At 60.3% G+C, this 18,932-nt stretch overlaps 1 protein-coding gene across 6 annotated transcripts; it reads left to right on the forward strand.

Moving 5' to 3' along the window:
• Nucleotides 1-6,582: 6,582 nt before the first annotated feature.
• Nucleotides 6,583-18,530, forward strand: CCHCR1 (coiled-coil alpha-helical rod protein 1). Of its 6 annotated transcripts, none has more exons than XM_037914421.1 (18): nt 6,590-6,724; nt 8,420-8,531; nt 9,237-9,474; nt 9,587-10,139; nt 10,281-10,402; nt 10,487-10,604; nt 10,846-10,956; nt 11,179-11,322; nt 14,601-14,711; nt 15,270-15,376; nt 15,746-15,858; nt 16,236-16,314; nt 16,561-16,685; nt 16,871-17,059; nt 17,469-17,570; nt 17,679-17,830; nt 17,960-18,095; nt 18,328-18,530. In XM_037914421.1, exons 2-18 carry the CDS (start codon nt 8,462-8,464, stop codon nt 18,447-18,449), a joined length of 2,592 nt encoding a protein of 863 aa, XP_037770349.1. In that variant the 5' UTR covers nt 6,590-6,724; nt 8,420-8,461; the 3' UTR covers nt 18,450-18,530. The 6 variants fall into 6 exon arrangements, with proteins under 6 accessions (XP_037770348.1, XP_037770351.1, XP_037770349.1 ...); XM_043528450.1 differs by having other exon boundaries at nt 11,197-11,322; XM_037914422.2 differs by having other exon boundaries at nt 6,604-6,690.
• The last annotated feature ends 402 nt before the right edge of the window (nt 18,531-18,932 follow it).

Genomic DNA, 18,932 nt, shown 5'->3' on the forward strand with positions numbered 1-18,932 from the left:
CGTCCTGCTAGTTTGCAAGAGCCTTTCTGGAGGGGGAGGGATAGCTTGGTGGTTTGAGCACTGGCCTGCTAAACCCAGGGTTGCGAGTTCAATCCTTGAGGGGGCCATTTAGGGATCTGGGGCAAAAATTGGGGATTGGCCCTGCTTTGAGCAGGGGGTTGGACTAGATGACCTCCTGAGGTCCCTTCCAACCCCGATATTCTATGAAAAGGCTAAATACCAAATGACCGTTTAGATTTAGAGTCTTTCCAGGGCATTCAGGTAATCACTTGGGGATCTCATTCCCGTGGCTTAAACTGTCCCTGTTTAAAATTCAGCAGAGTAGAGTTGGCAGGATCAGGCCCAGGGTCTCTCTTTTGTAGCTGAAGCAGGGTGGCAAGCTGCCAGGCACCTTCACCAAGTGGGATTTGATGAGAAATGCCCTTAGTTACAGCCCTTTAAACTACCAAGATGGTTTCCAGTTGGCTCACAGTGTGGAATGATAAGTTTAAAAAAGAGAGGAGGACAATAACATTATTATTTCCCGAGCTTCATCTAAATGCTAACCATCCCTTTTGGTCTTGGGGACAATTGAGTTCAGACAATATAGCGAGTTAAGACATGAAAAGGATTTAGCAACTACCAACTAATTTGCTTCCAGTGACACACTTCCCGCAGGATGTAGGTCAACAGACACATACATTAAGTATCTACCCTGGATCCTTATCGCTACAAATGGATGTTAGCGATTGCTAGTCTAATTAACATTTCTTTCATACTCACACCCAAGTTTTTCTTTAGCGTGTACATAGTCGTCTAGCCAAGCGGTGGCATCTTCAGTGGCGTGATGCAGTTCTTCTAGGCCCCCGCTGACCCGAGTCAGCAGGCATTCCTCGACCGCGCGCGTCATCGCCTGTGTTTTGCCTTTGCACATAGGGCTGGCACGAAGGCCCCAGGGATGCTTGTTGGCCTGGAGACCTTGCCCGGTCCAGAACCTGTTCAACAGGGACCACTGGCGCCCAGGCAGGTCAAACCCAGGCAGGCAGATTGTGGGGTCGGCGAGGAGGGACTGGTTGGGGATTATAACAGATCTCCGTTCCTCTCGCCGTGGCGGAGGAGACCATAATGGGCAACGTGACGGCAAACGTGGCAGCCGGCGTTTTAAAAAGGTCACTGTGCAGCCGCAGGCTTGGGTGGGCGCGTCCTCTCTCCAGTAACTTGCCAGAGACAACCTCTCGTCTGATACGAGTGTCACGGACTCACAGGCCGTGCCCACTCTTGGCCCCATGCGGGAACCCCCTTCAGTGAGACAGCCCTTCTCGGGGGTCCACTCTCTCTCGGGGGTTAAGCCCCTCCACCTCCTGGAACCGCATCTCTCTGAGCCTTAGCATGCCTGTCTCTCGCCGTGGGCCCCCTCAGGGAGTCCACGTGCTCTGGACCCCCGGGGCCTCACACCCAGGGGGAATGATGCCCCCCCGGTTCTCTAGACCGGAGCGACTCTCAGCCAGCGTAACACAGGGGGTTTATTGAGTGTCTGAACCTAGCACAGGAAACTCAGGGCCCTCAGGCCTGGCCTCCCTCAGCACAGCACCTCCAAGTCTCCCCTGCATCCAGGTGGGCTCTGCCTGCCCCCTCTCTCCAACCCAGAGCTCCCCTGCTTCCTAGCTGGGCATCTGAGATCACCTCCCCCAAGTCCCCCTCTGTCCATTGTCTTCTGTCCAGGTAAACAGAGTCACCTGGGCCCCCTCTCCCCTCTTCTGTCCTCTGGCCCCCTCTGGCTGGAACTGGCTGGCCAGGTCACTGGGGTCCTCTCTTCACAGCCTATTGTCCTCCCACTGGCCGGACCCAGCTGCGACTCCTGAGCTGGGTCTCCGGGTCACCGGGTCACCAGTCGCTGGGGTCGCCATTCTCCAGGCCATTGGCCGGGGTCCCAAGTTCCGTCGCCGGTCCCCTGTAACAACCAACTCCCCCTCCCATCACCTCGTTAAACCAATAACGCCCAGGGAAACTGAGTCCCACCCCCTCTGCATGCAAACCATTGGAAAAATGAGAAACCCCCCACTTCATCACATCTCTCCTCCTTCGAGTCTGAACTGAGCGGGGTCACTCAGCCAGTGACCTGGGGAAGTTCAGGGCCCCCCCTCCATGATAAAGCGTCAGCTATAACATTGCACTCCTCCTCACATGGACCCATAGGCATCAACTTTTCCTGGTGCCGGTGGGTGCTCGACCCCCACCCCCTCCCGGCCCTGCCCCGCCTCCATCCCAACCCCTTCCCCAAAATCCCTGCCCCAACTCCACCCCCTCCTCCACCCCAACTCCTTCCCCAAATCCCCGCCGCAGCCCGGCCTCTTCCCCGAGCACGCCGCGTTCCCCTCCCCACTCCCTCCCAGCACTTGCCACCGCGAAACAGCTGTTTCGCGGCAGGAAGCACTGGGAGCTAGGGGGAGAAGCGAGGACGTGACACATTCAAGAGAGGAGGCGGAGCGGAGGTGAGCTGGGGTGGGGCGGGGAGCTGCCGGTGGGTGTCATAACACTGGAGGAGCAGGCTCCATCTCAGCAGCTTGGCATTAGCCCCTTTCATTTGGTGCAGCCACGTCAGGGGTGAATGGTCGGTGTACACAGTGACGCGCCACCCAAATACATACGGCTGAAGTTTTTTAAGGGCCCACACCGTGGGCAGGTGTTCCTTCTCCGTGGCCGCACAGTGCTGCTCCCAGGGAAGCAGCTTCTTGCTCAGATACACAATGGGGTGTCTCTCCCCCTTAGTATCAGTTTGCATCAGCACCGCACCCAGCCCTCAGTCTGAGGCATCGGTGAACACCAGGACGGGTTTGTTAAAATCTGGGTTTACCAGCACCGGGCTTTGGATAAGTGCCCCCTTCAGCACACAGAGAGCCCTCTGGCACTGTTCGGTCCAGACCACCTTGTCCGGCTTTCCCTTCCTACGGAGCTGCCAGGGAGCTAAAGCGGGGCACAAACCTCCAGTAGTATCCCACCATCCCAATGAGACCCTGGACCTGCTTCTTAGTCTGGGGAGCAGGCCAGTCCTTGATTGCCTCCACTTTGGCTGACTCCAGCTTCATGTGGCCGCTCCCCACCTTGTGGCCCAGGTATGACACCTCTGCCATCCCCACTTTGCACTTTCCAGCTTTTATGGTCAGTCCTGCATCCTGGAGGCGACCCAGCCCCCTCTTCACCTGGGACACATGGTCCTCCCAGGTCTGGCTAAAGACACAGAGATCGTCAATATACGCTAGGGCAAAGTCCTCCGTCCCCCTTAGCAACTGATCCACCAGGCGCTGGAAGGTGGCAGGTGCCCCCTCGAGGCTGAAAGGCAGGACCAGGAACTCGGAGAGCCCTATTGGGGTGGTGAAGGCAGACTTTGCCCTGGCAGGGCTGGCCTTACCATGAGACTGTGGGCGGGGGGCATCACTAGGACCCAGAGGCTAGAAAATTGTGTCTGCTGCTGGTGCATCTGTATTGTCTCTGCTCCAGACGCACAGAGATGGGGGAGTGCTGGGCTGGAGGGAGGAGGGCACAAGAGACATAACGGGCGGGCAGGAGAAAAGGGGAGAGGGAATAACCGAAAGCAGCAGGAGCTGCAGGGAGAGAGAGGAGGAGGAGCCTCTTATGTACCCCTCTAGCCCCCCAGGAGCCCGCATTGATTAACACCGTCTTCTCAGGGAGCTTCCTGTGTCCTGCTGGTTCCCTGAACCCACTTGAGGGGAACAGGCCGTCAACTGGAGTAGTAGGAGCCAGTTAGGCCGATGAAGTGAGCTGTAGCTCACGAAAGCTCATGCTCAAATAAATTGGTTAGTCTCTAAGGTGCCACAAGTACTCCTTTTCTTTTTGCGAATACAGACTAACACGGCTGTTACTCTGAAACCTGTCATTAGGCCTTTAAGACGCTGATCTCTTCCCTCACTCAGGCCCTGCTACCAGCCTGCTTATTGGTCCCCTTCAACTGAGTGTTGAGAGCCACTCTAGCTGGCACAGAACAGCAGCCATGAATGAAAGAAGAAAACGCCCCTCGGGGGCAACATTCAGAAAAAGAAAGCCAGCAAAGGAAGCTTTTCTGTCTAAGCAGGAAGGAGCTCTCCTGAGATACACGGACACAAATGTTCACGCTGAGGCTTCCGGCCCCAGTGAGGATGTGAGTGGTGAGGAGAGGCCTGATCTTCCAGACAGTCAGAGTGCAGGTGACGGGGCAGCTACTGCAGCATCCATATCTCCATCTCCAATGGATGTAGCCATGCACAGTCCTGAAGAAAAGTGTAGATCAGAGGAGAGGGTGGTGGAGGCGCAAGAAACAGCTGCTGCTGAGTTTAGTTCCTTAAGTCGAGATGATCCAGGACTGTGGACCCCCCTGAGCAGTAGCCCGAGGGACTTCCTGGTACTGCATGGGCCACAGCAAGTGAAAAACTTCATGTTCCCCAAAGACAATGAAAATAGAAGTTTCCATCCAACACATTACTGGCGTGAAATCCCCAATGGGGACAAAGCGGACAGGCCATGGCTTATGCACTCAAAAACCCAGAATGCTGCATACTGTTTTTGTTGCAAACTCTTCCAGTCTAATGTTCCAGCCACACGGGGTTCTACAGGAACAAAGGACTGGAAAAATCTGGCTAGAAATCTGGCATGCCATGAGAAGGCAGCAAATCACCAGAGAGCATTCCAACGGTGGAAAGAGCTTGAGATGAGACTGAGGTTTAAAGGCCACCATAGATGATCAGCATCAAGAGAAGATTGCATCAGAGTTTCTTTGCTGGCAAAATGTTCTGAAAAGGCTCATGGCCATTGTAAGACTGCTTGCTACCCAAAACCTAGCCCTGCGTGGCACTTCAGATCAGCAGTATGTGCCAAACAATGGAAACTTCCTTAAAACTGTGGAGCTGATGGCTGAGTTTGATGCTGTACTCCAGGAGCATCTAAGAAGAGTCACCTCCCAAGAAATGTACACACACCACTACCTTGGAAAAACCATTCAAAATGAGATCATCCAGTTACTGGCAACAAAAGTCAAACAGAAGACTGTGGCAGCTCTGAAGTCAGCAAGATATTACTCTGTTATTCTGGACTGCGCACCTGACATCAGCAATGCGGAACAAATGACTTCAATGGTGCGTTTTGTAACAGAACCTAGTGACAATGTCCCTGCAATGGTGACTCTCAGAGAGCATTTTCTAGAATTTATCAACATTGATGATACTACAGGAGCTGATATGACAAATGTGCTTCTTAAAAAGCTGGAAGATACGGGAATTGTGATCGCTGACATGAGAGGTCAGGGCTACGATAATGGTGCCAACATGAGAGGCAAGAACAGAGGAGTGCAGACACGGATCCAAGAGTTAAACCCTTGAGGTTTTTTTGTCCCATGTAGTTTTCATTCATTGAACTTGGTGGTCAGTGATGCAGCATCAGCTTCTAGTGAGGCTGCTGAATTTGTTAATTTCAAAGCATCGACGTATTTTTCTCTGCATCAACTCATGGATGGCAAATTTTGAAGCAACATCTGGGAACATCCTCTCTGACACTGACACCACTGAGTGCCAGACGATGGGAAAGTCGAGTGGAGGCGATAGAGCCTACCAAACACCAAATTGGGAAGATAGATGGTGCCATAGTTGCCATTATGGAGGATAATGCCATGACAGGAACTGTTTGTGAGAGAACAGTGGCAGTGGGAAATGGAATCACCAGAAACATACATCACTTCAAATCACTCGCTGGGACCCAGGAGTCCGGGACGCGCCCCACCCCCCGAACCCTCCCGCCTCGGGGGCTCCCCTCGCTGGGACCCAGGAGTCCGGGACGCGCCCCACCCCCGAACCCTCCCGCCTCGGGGGCTCCCCTCGCTGGGACCCAGGAGTCCGGGACGCGGCTCCCCCCCCGCCCCCTCGGGGGCTCCCCTCGCTGGGACCCAGGAGTCTGGGACTCGGCCCCTGAACCCTCCCGCCTCGGGGGCTCCCCTCGCTGGGACCCAGGAGTCCGGGACGCGCCCCACCCCCGAACCCTCCCGCCTCGGGGGCTCCCCTCGCTGGGACCCAGGAGTCCGGGACGCGCCCCACCCCCGAACCCTCCCGCCTCGGGGGCTCCCCTCGCTGGGACCTAGGAGTCCGGGACGCGGCCCCCCCCCCGCCCCCTCGGGGGCTCCCCTCGCTGGGACCCAGGAGTCCGGGACTCGGCGCCCCTCGCTGGGACCCAGGAGTCCGGGACGCTGTCCCCGGACCCTCCCGCCTCGGGGGCTCCCGCCCCCTGGAGTCGTTCTCTGACTGAGCTCTGATTGGTCATCTCTCCCAGCTCTAATTGGCCCATTTCATGTGCCCCGCCCCCGTTTCCGTGCTGCGATTGGTTGACTCAAGCGGGGCGTCACCCCACCGCCCTGAGCTACGATCAGTCAGCTCCGCGGGGGGCGCGTCCTTCTGCCCTAGCCTCGCTTCCTACAGCTCTGATTGGTCAACACGATTTTGGGGCGGATACTCTGGCTCCCGTTCTCACCATTGATTGGTCATTGAAGCCTGTGGGCGTACGCTCCCCCTCCCCCACCGACTCCACTCTCTCGATGCTGATTGGTTAGCTCGGCAAAAGGGCGTGCCCCGAGCTGGCCCCTCCCCGCTGCCCGCAGAATGGCCGGTTCGGGTTCCCGCGGATCCGGGGCGCGCGGGGCGGTTGGTCTCGCGACGTTTCCCGAGAGCGCTGCGGGTGCGGGGAGCCGGAGTGAGCCGGGCGCGGGCAGGTGGGGAGCTCGGGGACCAGACTCCCGGCGTGCCCTGCGCGATGGGGACCCAGACTCCCGGCGTGCCCTGCGCGGGGTGGGGGGGACCAGACTCCCGGCGTGCCCTGCGCGGGAGGGGGGGAACCAGACTCCCGGCGTGCCCTGCGCGGGGTGGGGGGGACCAGACTCCCGGCGTGCCCTGCGCGATGGGGACCCAGACTCCCGGCGTGCCCTGCGCGGGGTGGGGGGGACCAGACTCCCGGCGTGCCCTGCGCGGGGTTGAGGAGACCAGACTCCCGGCGTGCCCTGCGCGGGGTGGGGAGGACCAGACTCCCGGCGTGCCCTGCGCGGGGTTGAGGAGACCAGACTCCCGGCGTGCCCTGCGCGGGGTGGGGGGGACCAGACTCCCGGCGTGCCCTGCGCGGGGGCGGGGACCAGACTCCCGGCGTGCCCTGCGCGGGGTTGGGGGGACCAGACTCCCGGCGTGCCCTGCGCGGGGGTGGGACGGACCAGACTCCCGGCGTGCCCTGCGTGGGGTGGGGGGGACCAGACTCCCGGCGTGCCCTGCGCGGGGTTGGGGGGACCAGACTCCCGGCGTGCCCTGCGCGGGGTTGGGGGGACCAGACTCCCGGCGTGCCCTGCGCGGGGTTGGGGGGACCAGACTCCCGGCGTGCTCTGCGCGGGGTTGGGGGGACCAGACTCCCGGCGTGCCCTGCGCGATGGGGACCCAGACTCCCGGCGTGCCCTGCGCGATGGGGACCCAGACTCCCGGCGTGCCCTGCGCGGGGTGGGGGGGACCAGACTCCTGGCGTGCTCTGCGCGGGGGGGGACAAGTGGCGCTGGGCGGAGGGAAAGGGGGCAGGTGGGGCTGTGGAGGAGCGGGGGATGGGAGTGGGGGCAGGGGGGGAAGGGGACGGTGGGGGACAGGTGGGGAGGGAGGGGGGACGTGGGGGGACCAGGAAGGGCAGGTGGCGAGTGAGAGGCAAGGGAGCCTGGCGGGATCAAGGGAGAACGTGGGCCCTGAAGGGGGGTGTGGGAGGGGAAGGAGCTGCCTTGTTTGTTGTGCGATGGCTCGGGATGTTATCGTAGGGTCTATCCTAAATCTGCAGACGGCATCAGATGTGGGCTGGCGGGGAATGTGGGCACGAAGCCATGGCGGTGCAAGGATGTTTTGCGCCCTAGGCGAAACTTCCACCTTGCACCCGCCCTCTGCCCTGAGGCGCCCTCCACGGCAGCTCCCTGCCCCCCACTCTGTCCCGAGGCTCCCCGCCGCCCCCTCTCTCCTCGGGGAGCCATGCAGCAACTCCCCCCCCCCCCCCGGCCCAGGGAGCCGTGCAGCAGCTCCCCACCCCAGCTCACCTCTGCTCCGCCTCCTCCCCGAGCACCCCGCCATCACCGCTTCTCCGCCTCCCAGGCTGGCAGCGCCAATCAGCTGAGCAGTGCAGCGTGCTCAGAGGAGGAGGCGGAGCAGAGGTGACCTGGGGCAGGAAGCTGTTCCCCTGTGCGCCACCCCGCCACCCCCCAGTTACTTGCTGCAAGGCGGCCCTCCCCGCTCCCCCCTGCCCCAGCTCCCCTCCTCTCCCCCGCCTCCCTGGAGCACGCCTTTGGCCGCCCCCAACCACTTGGCGCCCTAGGCGACCGCCTAGTTCGCCTTGTGATTGCACCGGCCCTGCACAAGGCCAGGGGAGAGAGACGAGCCAGGCTATTCCCCTCTAGGGACAGGACGGGACGGAGACTCGTCTGGCCACCCCCGGAACAATGGACAAAAGGGAAGAGTCCAGGGGTCACCTGGACCCGCCGGCCGTCTTTGGAGCCCCCAGACCCACCGGTAACATCCACAGCTCTGAGAGTCCCCTAAGCCCTGCACCATGCGCTGTCGTCCCGGATGCCTGAGTCCCATTCCACATGACTTATGAGGAGAGGCTGAGGGAACCGGGATTGTTTAGTCTGCGGAACAGAAGAGTGAGGGGGGATTTGATAGCTGCTTTCAACTACCTGACAGGGGGTTCCAAAGAGGATTGATCTAGCCTGTTCTCAGAGGTAGCAGATGACAGAACGAGGAGTAATGGTCTCAAGTTGCAGTGGGGGAGGTCTAGGTTGGATATTAGGAAAAACTTTTTCACTAGGAGGGTGGTGAAGCACTGGAATGTGTTACCCAGGGAGGTGGTGGAATCTCCTTCCTTAGAGGTTTTTAAGGTCAGGCTTGACAAAGCCCTGGCTGGGATGAGTTAGTTGGGGATTGGTCCTGCTCTGGGCAGGGGGTTGGTCTAGGACCTCCTGAGGTCCCTTCCAACCCTGATATTCTATGATTCTATGTCCTGGTCTCTGCCCCCCTAGGGGTGAGCGCCCTGCACTGCCATCCCGAACGCCTGGGTCCTATTCCTCATCCCAATCTCCTGTGCCCTAGGACTGAGCGCCCCGCACTGCCATCCCGAACGTCTGGGTCCCATTCCCCATCTCCAGCCCCCTAGGGATGAGCCCTACGAATTGCCATTCCGGATGCCTGGTCCCAGTCATGTCCTTTCTGCTATAGGTCCTAGGGGGCTGATTCCTCCCTCGCATTTCCAGAGCCGGTCGGCGCCTCCCCTGGTTGCTTCTGGAACGGCTTCCTGGAGGGCAGGGCCCCCCTGCTGGCAGCCCCAGGAGCTCACGGAGCTGAGGCAGGAGAACCAGCGCCTCCGAGATGAGCTGCAAAGATGGACAGCAGGGGGCGCTAGGGCACCCAGGGGGAGGGCAGGAGCGGAGATGGAGGAGCCTGGAGTGTGGAGCAGGTAAAAGACCCCATTCCTCCTCCTGCCCCGATCCAGCCAGTCCCCACGCTGGGGCCAGATGGGAGCAGGCGCGCCCTAGAGGTGAAAGGCTCCATGTCTCCTTCCCCTGCAGGTCCCTGGACAGGGAGGCGGAGCCCCCAGCTGCCCATCATGCCCTGGCCATATCCCAGCAGGCCGAGCTCATTTCCCACCAGCTCCACGAGATCCAGCGGCTGGAGGCGGAGCTAGCTGGGCTCCGAACTGCCGCCCTCCAGCAGGAGGCCATGGTGGCCGCCAGGGAGAGCACCGTGGCCTGCCTGCAGGGGGAGCTGGAGCAGCTGAGGGGGAGGAGCCAGGCTGAGGGGGAGGCCCTGAGGGCGGAGCTAGAGGAGCAGAAGAGGTGTGGCCAGGCAGAAGCTACTGCCCTGAAGGCGGAGCTGGAAGAGTTGAGGAGGCGTGGCCAAGCAGAAACTAATGCCCTGAGGGCGGAGCTAGAGGAGCAGAGGAGGCGTGGCCAAGCAGAAGCCGACGCCCTGAGGGCAGAGCTAGCAGTGGCCACTGAGCAGCACCAGCAGGAGCTGGCGGTGGCGCGGCGGGAGCTGCAGGCGGCGCTGGAGGAAGGGAAGGCCCAGACCCAGAGGGCAGCAGAGCGCCTGCAGGGGGCGCTGGGGGAGCACCAGGCTGAGGTGAGTGGGGAGCTGGGAGCCAGGACTCCTGGGTTCTATCCCAGCTCTGGGAGGAGAGGCGGGTCTAGTGGTTAGAGCAGAGGGGGCTGGGAGCCCGGACTCCTGGGTTTCTTCCCACCCAGGTCCCCTCTCTCCCCCCAGCTCTCCCGTCTCTGCGTGGCCCATGGGGCTGAAGTTGGCTCCCTGCAGCAGCGGGCCCTGCAGCTGGAGCAGGAGCTGGAGGCCAGGGGACGGGAGCGCCAGAGCCTGCAGGAGCAGCTCAGGTAGGAACAGCCGCGGGATGGCGCCCCCTGGAGGCAGGAAGCCCCCATCCCCATGTGTCAACCCCCTGCTTTCTCCCCCTGCAGCACGGCCCAGGCGGAGCTGGCCTCCCAGCAGGCTCTGCTGCAGCAGCTGCGGACCTACGTTGGGGAGCAGGGGAGCGGGCTGGGCCCCGAGAGGCAGCAGCTGCTTGGCCAGGTGCAGGTGAGGAGGGGCGAGCTACACAGGGGCAGTTCCTATTGTGTCCTGCAGGGGGCAGGACTGATTCCCCCCCAGCAGGGGGTGCTGACACATATGAGGGGGACAGGACTGATCCCCAGCTGGGGGCGCTGACACACATGAGGGGGACAGGACTGATCCCCAGCAGGGAGCGCTGACGCACATGGGGGTGGGGGACAGGACTGATCCCCAGCTGGGGGTGCTCACACCCTCCCCTTACCCCCAGCGCCTAGAAGGGGAGCGCGACGCCCTGAGGACGACGGCGGAGCTGCTGCAGCTCAGACTGGCCTCGCTCAGCGACATCCTGGCCCTGCAGGAGCTGGAGCTGACCAGGAAGGTAACGGCCCCCTGGCACTGCTGGCTCGCTCTCCCCGGCACCCAGGGCTGGCCCAGTTCCCCAGGCCGGCAAAGGGGGTGCTGTGTTGTGGGGCGGGGGCTCAGCAGGGGGCGCTCTCCCCTGACACCCATGGCTGGCCCGGTTCCCCAGGGCGGCACTAGGGGGCGCTGTGCTGTAGGGGGCGGCGCTGTAGCCTGGTGTTGAACGAATGTCTCCCTCCAGCCCTGTGACCCCCTGCAGCCCGAGCCTGCCCAGAAGAGCCAGTCCCTGCTGAGCCGCTGGCGGGAGAAGGTCTTTGCCCTCATGGTGCAGCTCAGATCCCAGGAGCTCGGCCACGCGGACGCCACCAACCTGCTCCAGAGGAAGGTGAGGGCCTGCCGCAGGGGAGCGGGATCTAGTGCTGGGAGCAGGGGGCTGGGAGCCTGGATTCCTGGGTTCTATACTCCTGGGAGAATTCTGCACCAAAATTTTAAAATTCTGCACATCATATTTGAAAATTCTCCAAAATTCTGCACATTTGATTTGTCAAAATAGCACAATAGAATCATGCCAGTTACAATTAGTTTGGTCATTTATTTCGAACTATCTCCCAGCGAGTATGTCTGTAACAATACAGACCAACCAAAAAAAGAAGCTGGTCATTTTGTTTTGACAAATAGATTCCTTACGAGGCGTATTAATACACAACTTTGTGTAATTCATCTAAATGACACTACAGCGCTGTATTTCCTGCACCCGTCAGAAGCAGTGCAAAGGCTTGGGGGCGTCAGGGGTAACGGAGGAGCTGAGGGAGAGGGAAGGAGCCTGGAGGGTGCTGGGTGTGGGTGGGAGGTTTTTCTTTGGGGGGGGAGGATTGTTAGGGAATTGGGAAGCCTCCCCCGTGCAGACCCTGGCTGACCCCAAACCTCTCCCATTCAGTCAGGCACGTCTGCCCGTGTCCCTGCATCCCCGTGGGTCTCTGCAGCCCCCCGTCCCCAGGCTCAACGCTGTCCCCGCCACTAGCCATTCTGAACCCCAGTCTGTGACCCCCCCCAGCAGCCCTGTGTGCCCCGCTCTGTCCTGACCTGGCTCCGCGGGCAGGGTGCTGTGATCAGCTCCACTCCGGGGGGACTCTGCACCACGGGGCATCGAATTTTGTATTTTCCCACATAAAATACATTTTGCCGAAGAAGTGCTGCAGTTCCGCCGTTTGCCCACCAGAGGCCGCTGTGGCGCTAGGACGCAGCATAGACTCATAGACCTGGCAGGGACCTCGAGAGGTCCCTAGTCCAGTCCCCTGCGCTCATGGCAGGACCCAGTATTATCTAGACCGTCCCTGACAGGTGTGTGTCCAACCTGCTCTTAAAAATCCCCAGTGATGGCGATTCCACAACCTCCCTAGGCAATTTATTCCAGTGCCTGACCACCCTGACAGTTAGGAAGTTTTTCCTCATGTCCCACTAAACTGCCCTGGCTGCAATTGAAACCCATTGCTGCTTGTCCTGTCCTCAGAGGTTAAGAACAATTCTTCTCCCTCCTCCTTGTAACCCTTTACATATTTGAAAACTGTTCTGATGTCCCCTCTCAGTCTTCTGTTCTCCAGACTAAACAAACCCAGTGTTTTCTATCTTCCCTCAGAGGTCATGTTTTCTAGACCTTTCATCATTTTTGTTGCTCTTCTCTGGAATTTTCTCCAATCTGTCCACATCTTTCCTGAAATGTGGCACACAGAACTGGACACAATACTCCAGTTGAAGCCTAATCAACAGGGAGTAGAGGAGAAGAATCACTTCTCATGTCTTGCTTACAACACTCCTGCTAATACATCCCAGAATGATGTTTGCTTTTTTTGCAACAGTGTTACACTGTTGACTCATATTTAGCTTGTGGTCCACTCTGACCCCCAGATCCTTTTCCGCAGTACTCCTTCCTAGGCAGTCATTTCCCATTCTGTATGTGTGCAACTGATTGTTCCTTCCTAAGTGGAGTGCTTTGCATTTGTCCTATTGAATTTCATCCTATTTACTTCAGACCATTTCTCCAGTTTGTCCAGATCATTTTGAATTATAATCCTATTCTCCAAAACACTTGCAACCCCTCCCAGCTTGGTATCATCTGCAAACTTTATAAGTGTACTCTCTATGCCACTATATAAATCACTGATGAAGATATTGGACAGAACCGGACCCAGAACCGATCCCTGCGGGACCCCACTTGTGATGCCCTTCCAGCATGAGTGTGAACCACTGATAACTACTCTCTGGGAACAGTTTTCAAACCAGTTCTGCACCCACCTTATAGTAGCTCCATCTAGGTTGCATTTCCCTTGTTTGTTTATGAGAAGGTCATGCAAAACAGTATCAAAAGCTTTACTAAAGTCCATGTCTACTGCTTCCCCACATCCACAAAACTTTCTTTGGCAGGGTAACAAGCTATGAGGTTGGTTTGACACGCTTTGTTCTTGACAGATCCATGCTGGCTGTTACTTATCACCTTATTATTATTTAGGTGTTTGCAAATTGATTGCTTAATTATTTGCTCCATTATCTTTCCAGGTACAGAAGTTAAGCTGACTGGTCTGTAATTCCCCAGATTGTCCTTATTTCCCTTTTTATAGATGGGCACTATATTTGCCGTTTTCCAGTCTTCTGGAATCTCTCCTGTCTTCTATGACTTCTCAAAGATAATTGCTAATGGATCGGATATCTCCTCAGTCAGTTCCTTGAGTATTCTAGGATGCATTTAATCAGGCCCTGGTGACTTGAAGACATCTAACTTGTCCAAGAAATTTTTAACTTGTTCTTTCCTTATTTTCGCCTCTGATCCTACCTTATTTTCATTGACATTCACTACGTTAGACGTCCAATCGCCACCAACCTTCTTGGTGAAAACCGAAACAAAGAAGTCATTATGCACCTCTGCCATTTCCACATTTTCTGTTATTATTTTTCCCCCCTCATTGAGTAACGGGCCGACCCTGTCCTTGATATTCCTTTTGCTTCTAATGTATTTGTAGAATGTTCTCGTCTTACCTTTTATGTTTCTAGCTAGTTTAGTCTCGTTTTGTGCCTTGGCCTTTCTAGTTTTGTGCCTACAGACTTGTGTTGTTTGTTTATATTCATCCTTTGTAATTTGACCGAGTTTCCACTTTTTGTAGGACTCTTTTTTGAGTTTTAGATCCTTGAAGATCTCCTGGGGAAGCCAGGGTGGTCTCTTGCCATATTTCCTATCTTTCCTACGCAGCGGGATAGTTTATTCTTGTGCCCTTAATAATGTCTTTTTGAAAAACTGCCAACTGTCTTCAATTGTTTTTCCCCTTAGACTTGCTTCCCATGGGATCTTCCCTGCCAACTCCCTGAGTTTGCTAACGTCTGCCTTCTTGAGATCCACTGTCTTTATTCGCTGTTCTCCCTCCTGCCATTCCCTAGAATCATGAACTCTTGTTCCATGGTCACTTGCACGCAAGCTGCCGTCCGCTTTCAAAGTCTCAGGAACGCCGCTGGCTCTTCTGGTGCCACAGCGCCCTCGGGGGGCAAAAGGCAGAACCGCAGCACTCTCAGGCAAAATGTGTTTTATGTGGGAAAATACAAAATGATGCGAGACAGAGGGATTCTGCAGGTGCGCAGAATCCCCCCAGGAGTAGTTCTATCCCCCCCTCTCTCTAGGTCTCAGAGCTGCAAGGTGAAGTGGAGTCGAGGGACCAGAAGGTGGCGCTGCTGCTTCACAGCCTTCAGGATAAGACAGCTGAGGCCGATATGGAACGAGTGAACAACAAGGTTTGGTCCTGGCTCAGGGGGGCGGGGAATGGGGCTTTTCCCCTCTAGGGGGCACTGGCTCCCATCCGGCCCCAGGGCCGGGACCGGCTGGCTCAGGGAGTGGGGAATGGCACCCCGGGGCGGGCACTGGCTGGCTCAGGGAGTGGGGAATGGCACCCCGGGGCAGGCACTGGCTGGCTCAGGGAGTGGGGAATGGCACCCCGGGGCAGGCACTGGCTGGCTCGGGAGGGTGGGGAATGGCACCCCGGGGCAGCGACTGGTTGGCTTCGGGGGGGGGGGAATGGCACCTCGGGACGGGCACTAGCTGGCTCAGGGGGGTGGGGAATGGCACCCCGGGGAAGGCACTGGCTGGCTCGGGGTGGGGAATGGCACCCCGGGGAAGGCACTGGCTGGCTCGGGGTGGGGGGAATGGCACCCCAGGGCGGGCACTGGCTGGTTCGGGGTGGGGGTGGGGAATGGCACCCCAGGGCGGGCGCTGGCTGGCTCGGGGGTGGGGAGGGTGGGGAATGGCACCCCGGGGCAGGCGCTGGCTGGGACTGGCGCTCTGCTCCCTTGCAGACGCTCCGGGCCAAGCTGTCTCACCGGGAGGACTCAGGGCAGCGTCTCCAGCGCCGGGCGGAAGCGGCCGAGGGCGCCTTGCGGGGTCTTGTGGAGACCGTGAGCAGGTACCGCTGCGGGGCGCTCTACAGACAAACAGGGGGACCTCTGGGGAATAGAGGCCTTTCCCCTCTAGGGGGCGCCAGCTCCGATCTGGCCCCATCCAGGATTCCTAGCTCTGATCTTGTGCCCCCATTAGCATGACCTTATAGCCGGCTGCTCCTGCCACACCCCTGCTACCCAGAATCCTTTGCTGCAGCGTTTTGGCTTCTGTGGACCATCAGCCTCTGGGGCTGGTGTGATTGAGGTCACGACCCCGGCTGTCCCCTCATCCTCCCGTTCTGGGGTCACAGGCCCAGCGGGTGGGACGCGAGGTGTGTGATTGGTCGGGGTGTGGAGGTCCTGCCCTCTGACCCTTGGTCTCATCCTGTCCGCAGGCTCCACCAGCAGGTTGGGGGGCAGGAGGCAAAGCTGAAGGCGGCTGCATCGAGCCTGGCAGGGCTGGGAAACCGAGTCACCTTCGCCGCCAAGAGAGTTGACACCATCCAAGGTGAGCGGGACGAACCGGAACAGTGAATCCAAACGATGGGCCCATCTTCGCTGGTGTCCCGCCTGCCGCAGGACAAACCTATGGGCCCATCCAGCCCGGTGTCCTGGATCAGATCTTCCGTGGGTCTCAACAGGATACACGATCCCCCTTCACTTCCTGTCCCAAACAGGATACACGATCCCCCTTCACTTCCTGTCCCAAACTTTTGAGCAGAGTCACTGTGCGGCTGTTGCCCAGCCGCCCCGCCCCAGAGGTGGCTACATTTCAGCGCCAGGGGGGCGATCCCCGTGCGGCACCCCTGTAGGGCTGTTCCCAGCCGCCCCGCCCTAGAGGTGGCTGCATCTCTGGGCCATAACTCTACATCTATGCGGTTGCAGGGCTGGTGTCTCGTAAAATGGCCCTGGCTCGACTGCAGAGAGACGAGCAGCCCAAGGCCGCTGGGTCGGAGAACGACGGGTGAGTCCTCTCCAGCCCCACCCCACCCCCGGGGACAGGAACCAGCTGATCTCACAGCGCTTATAGGGGTGCCACAAGGGAGTGGGGTCTAGTGGTTAGAGCGGGGGGGGCTGAAAGCCAGGACTCCTGGGTTCCATCCCCAGCTCTGGGAGGGGAGTGGAGTCCAGTGGTTAGAGCAGGGGGGGCTGGGAGCCAGGACCCCTGCAGGGGGCCGTCTGACTCTTTCGCTCCCCCCTTCCCTCCCAGCCCGTCCCACGAGGCTCTCCGGGCCGAGCTGGCCCTGCTGCACCAGGAGCGGGACCGTCTGGTGGCCGAGCTGAAGAAGGGGGCCCAGATCCTCGAGCAGCAGGTGGCCGAAGCCCGGGAGAAAGGTACGTGGGCCGGGTGGAGCTCGACGGCGGCCCCCGGTGGCACAGGTGGAACCGCACCCGACAGTCTTTCCCCACCGCTGGCTGCGGTGCCCGGCTGGGGTGCAGCCCCTCCTGGCCACAGCGGGGAGTGCCCAAGGTCCCGGCAGGTTAATAACAAACCCGTCCCATCTCCCATCTGGCCGCAGCGGAGCGGGAGCTGCGGGAGGCGACGCGGAGCCTGCAGGGGGCGCTGGAGCAGAAGGCGGAGGCGGAGCGGGAGCAGCGGCGGCACCAGGGGCAGCTGGAGGGGGCGCAGCGGGAGCTGCAGGAGAGCCTGGAGGCGGCCGAGGGGCTGAGACGGGAGCTGGCTGGGCTGCGGCATGAATATGAGAGAGGTATGGGGGGGGGGGCAGGGCATGCTTCAGGGAGCGGGATGGGGGTCAGTGCGAGGTGCCGTGCTGCAGGGAGGGGGACAGTGGGGGGTGCCATGTGGGGAGTGGGTTGGCGGGGGCACAGCGGGGGGCTGCGGGGAGCAGGGTGGGTGGCAGCAGGGGGCGCTGGGCTGCAGGGACTGAGGTGGGAGCAGTGGGGGGTGTCGGGGAGCAGGGCGGGGGGCGCCTGGGCTGTGGGGGGGCAGAGGGGGGCTCAGCAGGGGGCACCGGGCTGTGGGGACTGGGGCGGGGGGAGCCGGGGAGCATGGTGAGGGTCAGCAGGGGGCCCCGGGCTGTGGGGAGCAGTGGGGGTCAGCAGGGGGCGCTCTCCCCCGGCAATCAGAGCTAACCCCCTCGCCCCCCCTTCCCGCAGCCCTACAGGAGAAGGTGACGGAGGTGGAGGCCCGGCTGCGTCGGGATCTCTCGGAGCTGGAGCAGAGGCTCAACGAGGCCCGAAGGGAGCACACGAAGGCCGGTGAGAGACGCCCCCGCCAGCGCCCCTCAGTCCTGACCCCCAGCTAGCCCAGCCCGAGGCTCCCCCTACAGCTCCCCCGCTGCCCCCTCACCTGCCCTCTCCCCGCAGTGGTCGCCCTGCGTCAGGCCGAGCGCCAGGCAGCCCGGGACAAGGCCAGGAGCCAGGAGCTGGCGCGACTGCAGGAGGAAGCCAAGCGGGAGGCGACGGGCCGGCTGGGGGCGCGGCTCCAGGCGCTGGAGAGAGACAAGAACCTGCTGATGGTACGTGCTGGGTTGGGGGGTGCCCCTGTGGGAGCCCCCAGTGCCTAGCTGCAGCCCCTGCTGTCCCAGGCCTGGGCTCCCCCCGGGCACCGCACGCACCCGCCTTCCTGACCCCACCTCTCCCCCCAGGCCACCCTGCGGCAGGAGGGGCTCCTGGCCCAGTACAAGCGGAACCGGCTGGCGGCCCAGCGGGACCCAGGGGAGCCAGCAGGGACCGGGCAGCAGCCACCGCCGGGGAAAGGGCGAGCCCAGCCTCCCTCCAAAGGTACCGACCTGCTTCCAGCCCCCCGGCGGGATCCGACCCAGACACCCCCTCCCCAGGCCATGGCCCACCCAGAGGCCCCCCACCCAAGTCCCTCCAGCCTGGGTGATGGCCCACCCAGAGTTTCCCTGCTGGGGGCCCCCCTGCCAGGATCCCCACCCAGCCAGTATGGCCCCCCGACCCTCACCTGCTAGGCTCTCCCCCATACTGATCTCCCAGCCCCCTCTCCCCACAGAGACCTTGGCTGCGGTGCTGGACGACCTGCAGAGCCTCAGCACGGCCCTCCTGCGGGAGGAGGACGAGGAGATGCCGCCAGAGGAGGAAGGCAGCGCCGAGGATGAGGAGGGGCCGCCCTGATGGGGGGGCGGGGAGCTGCCCCCCCCGTCTGGCGGCTGGTTTTCGTGGATGTGGAATAAAGATCATTTGCATTAAACACGAGCACATTCTTGTGACTGAGTCTGCCGTAGAACCCAGGAGTCCTGGCTCCCAGCCGTCCCCCCCCCCCCCACTCTAACCACTAGACTCCACTCCCCTCCCAGAGCCAGGGAGAGAACCCAGGAGTCCTGGCTCCCACATTCCTTGTTTGCGCACATTCCTGTGGATTTGCCCCCCCGTCACAGGTGCTGTTAATTACCCACGGTTCGGATTGAGCAGCCCTCTGCTGTTGCCTTGACCCCTTTTGCCCCCTAGCTGTTGGGACACACCCCATCTCCCACCCCCACCCATGCTACCCAGCGGGGGCAGGGCCGATGTTAAGCCAGGGCTCCCCACATGTCACAAGGGGTCACGGGCTGAGTGTCGCCCGGCTGGTCTCGCCATGAAGATATGTGGGGTCGCCCC

This window comes from Chelonia mydas, chromosome 14 (assembly GCF_015237465.2).
Source record: "Chelonia mydas isolate rCheMyd1 chromosome 14, rCheMyd1.pri.v2, whole genome shotgun sequence".
NCBI classification, from domain to species: Eukaryota; Metazoa; Chordata; order Testudines; family Cheloniidae; genus Chelonia; species Chelonia mydas.

Excerpts from the sequence above, each read along its gene's own strand:
- CCHCR1 (XM_037914420.1), top strand. The coding sequence starts at position 6,615 with ATGGCCGGTTCGGGTTCCCGCGGATCCGGGGCGCGCGGGGCGGTTGGT. Across the intron at positions 10,140-10,280 it reads TGGGGGAGCACCAGGCTGAG|CTCTCCCGTCTCTGCGTGGC; the intron begins GTGAGTGGGGAG and ends CTCTCCCCCCAG. Across the intron at positions 16,686-16,870 it reads GGCCGAAGCCCGGGAGAAAG|CGGAGCGGGAGCTGCGGGAG; the intron begins GTACGTGGGCCG and ends ATCTGGCCGCAG.